General features: G+C 44.3%; 1 protein-coding gene and 1 long non-coding RNA gene across 3 annotated transcripts in view; one reads left to right on the plus strand and one right to left on the minus strand.

Annotated features, from left to right (window-relative positions):
- The first annotated feature begins 2,093 nt into the window (after window positions 1–2,093).
- LOC119341533 overlaps window positions 2,094–3,631 on the plus strand; it is a 3,331-nt gene continuing 1,793 nt past the window's right edge. Inside the window, exon 1 of one of the 2 annotated variants that reach the window (XM_037613404.1) lies at window positions 2,094–2,656. In XM_037613404.1, coding sequence (XP_037469301.1) covers window positions 2,376–2,656 — 281 coding nt within the window. In that variant the 5' untranslated portion in view covers window positions 2,094–2,375. The remainder of the gene's footprint in view (window positions 2,657–3,631) is intronic. The other variant, XM_037613405.1, reaches the window with a different exon arrangement.
- Window positions 2,604–3,261, minus strand: LOC119341534. Its single transcript, XR_005165148.1, has 3 exons — window positions 3,152–3,261; window positions 2,787–3,077; window positions 2,604–2,685 (listed from the first exon to the last, which is right to left on the minus strand). It is a non-coding gene; the product is annotated as an uncharacterized LOC119341534 (long non-coding RNA).

Here is a 3,631-nt window from a genome sequence, read left to right on the forward strand (position 1 = left end):
GCCGCCGTCTCTAGGCGGAACCCTTGCAGAACCAGTCTAGGGCTCCGGCGGAGCTGTTCTGCTAGGGAAACAACCCTCCGGGAGGGGGAAATCGTCGCCATCATCATCACCATCTATCCTCTCATCGAGAGGGGGTCAATCTCCACATCTTCACCAGCACCATCTCCTCTCAAACCCTAGTTCATCTCTTGTATCCGATCTTTGTCCCAAAATCTCAGATTGGTACATGTGGGTTGCTAGTAGTGTTGATTACTCCTTGTAGTTGATGCTAGTTGGTTCATTCGGTGGAAGATCATATGTTCAGATCCTTTATGCATATTAATACCTCTTTGATTATGAACATGAATATGATTTGTGAGTAGTTACCTTTGTTCCCGAGGACATGGGAGAAGTCTTGTTATAAATAATCATGTGAATTTGGTATTCGTTCGATATTTTAATGAGATGTATGTTGTCTTTCCTCTAGTGGTGTTATGTGAACGTCGACTATATGACACTTCACCACTGTTTGGGCCTAGGGGAAGGCATTGAGAAGTAGTAAGTAGATGATGGGTTGCTAGAGTGACAGAAGTTTAAACCCTAATTTACGCGTTGCTTCGTAAGGGGCTGATTTGGATCCATATGTTTCATGCTATGGTTAGGTTTACCTTAATTCTTCTTTCGTAGTTGCGGATGCTTGTGAGGGGGGTTAATCATAAATGGGATGCTTGTCCAAGGAAGGGCAGTACCCAAGCACCGGTCCATCCACATATCAAATTATCAAAGTAACGAACGTGAATCATATGAGCATGATGAAAACTAGCTTGACAGAAATTCCCATGTGTCCTCAAGAGCGATTTGCTTTATGTAAGAGTTTGTCCAGGCTTGTCCTTTGCTACAAAAGGGATTGGGACACCTTGCTGCACCTTAGTTACTTTTTATTACTTGTTACCCGTTATGAATTACCTTATCACAAAACTATCTATTACCGATAATTTCAGTGCCTGCAGAGAATACCTTACTGAAAACCGCTTGTCATTTCCTTCTGATCCTCGTTGGGTTTGACACTCTTACTTATCAAAAGGACTACGATAGATCCTCTATACTTGTTGTTCATCAGAGGGGCAGCCGCCCACTCGACGGTGCTGATCCGGGCGGCGAGGGAGCCCGGCAGGTAGGCGTCAATGCAGTGCAGGGCGGCGACGATCCGATGCAGGGATCACGATTGCCGTGTAGGGAGGCGTCGATGTAGTGCAGGTTTGGCGATGAAAGGCAGGGAGAGGGCGAGGGACACGATTAGGTTGAGTTTTCTTTTTTGAGTGTTGGTTATATGGTTAGATTAGCGTGATTTCAGGGGCTGCGGAGGCTGGTCATGGAGTTTCATATTTTCATCTGGTGGAGTACGGTCAATCTATGTAAACTGCTAAGCGCATACCAGATGTCGAATAAATTAATGATGGCTATTAGATGGGGTCGTTCGGGTTTCATCCTATGGTGTTGATGCGGGTGACGTGGCTGTGGACGTTTTGTGGGGTGCACTTAAGAAAGTTCTTGCTTGATTGTTTAATAGTAGTGGAAATAATATAGTCAGTTTCATAATTATTCACCAAAGAAAATTAGTATGATGATACAATGCAAAATTAGCTCTTAGGATTGTTGGACAAAATATCTCCCGTGAAGTACCCATAAATTTAACATCGAGAAGACCACAAGATAACTTGTATGATGACTATAAGTGTTAATAGTTTTATAAAACTATTATCCTTTATTTTTTTTATAAAACTATCAAAATAATAATAACTGAATATTTATTAAAACCATTCTGACAGTATTAAAAAACCGCACCATACAGCCGAACCTAACACGTCCGATAAAAAAGGAATTAAACAATGTCCGATGCTAATATAAACCAAATGACAAAAAGGCTAGTGATAATTACGAAAAAAGAATGAACAACGCCCGGTGCTATATATTAGTATTACTTAATTGTTACTCCCTCTGTAAACTAATATAAAACATTTTAGATATTTAAAATGTCTTATATTAGTTTACAGAGTAGTACTTGACTAAAGAGCCATCGATAAAGAAAGAAAAAGGGAAGAAAGAACTGGACACACCGACGCTCTTTGCCTCGTGCCTCCCTCTTACACCTCACACATCACCAAACCTTATCATTTCATTGTCTCCCCACTGCTCCTAGAAAATCAAAAGAAAAATAAAACGCTAGCAAAAAGGCCGGCGCAGAGCGCCACCACCCACCACACAAACAGCCAGCCGCTGCCGTCCTCGGTCCTCCCGACGGCCGGCGATGGCGACCCTGGGCGTGCTACTGCTGCTGCTCCGGAGGAACGCTCACCTTCGCTTCCGCCTCTTCCGCTACTGGGACTCCCCACCCGATGGGCACGCCTAGTTCCTTCGCGCCAACGCCTCCGCCATCGGCGCCCTCATTGGCAACCCCGATGCCGCATCGATGTGCCGCCGTCCTTCTCTGTGGGGACGGACTACGTCGACCTCCCAAGTACCGGGAGCGCCGCACCCGCGTCACCAACATCCCCAACTTCCTCACCGACGACGTTGCCGGCCTCGCCATCTTTGTGCCAAGGGAGACCGCGCAGGCTGACTGCTACATGCACGCCGGCTTGTGGAAGGCAAGAGGAACTACACAGTCACCACGCTGGTTGGTATCCGATGCTTTTGCCTTGACTTCTGTTCATATTTTTCCCTTAATATAAATGAAACTTAAATACAGTATATCTTAATCGATACTTTTAGTGGATACATGGTCGATGGCACAAGTTATTACTTACTGGTGAGACATCGCCTGTCGAGATGGCGAGGCTTCGCTTGGACATACACATACCTCTATGTAGCCCAAATCGTTAGGGTCAAATTCTTGCTGACGAGGACTGTGTACTCATACGCTCGCTCCTTGATTTTTGAAAGTTTGTTTGCTGGCGAAGTGTGTCATCATTTGCTTAATTAAAAGCAAAATATATGCTTCACATTTACACACTAAGACTATATTTTCAGTATGGTTTCTTGTGACTAACCTCCTTAACATCCTCGGATGTGATTCTTCCCTCAGCATTTTGTCAACCCTGAACAAAGTGCACCTATATATCAAGAGTGTAGGAAACCAAGAAAAAACATTTAGCAGGAGTGAACTACTAACATGTCGATGCATGTTTGGTGACGGTTGTCGAAACCCTGGTGATTGAGTTGCTCCCAGAGCTCTTTCAGCTCCACCTTGGTCAGCACTTCATTGTCCCTCTCTTCCTTGCCAGTGAATCGAACAACCTCGCCGTTGTCTCTGAACCAGGTGGTCTTTGTGGCCTTTGCTGCTTGAACCTTCTAAGCTCCCACTATTTGTGTTTGGGATAAGCGTTGCAGTGTCAGAATCAGTGGCTCACTTGGCAGCTTCAGTGTCAGACATGTCCTTATTTACCTACCTCTAGGACAACTTCTCCTCCCTACTCAAAGGAGAAGTTGGTCACTAACTGTCTTTTTCAGCGAATCAAAACTTGCTGCAGATGTGTCTCCACACATAGAAAGGTAAATAAAAATAGAAGTTACGATTGTACTTGTAATAACTTAAGATACATGAATAGAAATTACAAGAGAAGAGATCTCACTTTCTATTTTCCAACCGCTC

The sequence above is a fragment of the Triticum dicoccoides genome, chromosome 7B (genome assembly GCF_002162155.2).
Source record: "Triticum dicoccoides isolate Atlit2015 ecotype Zavitan chromosome 7B, WEW_v2.0, whole genome shotgun sequence".
In the NCBI taxonomy this organism is placed as follows: domain Eukaryota; kingdom Viridiplantae; phylum Streptophyta; class Magnoliopsida; order Poales; family Poaceae; genus Triticum; species Triticum dicoccoides.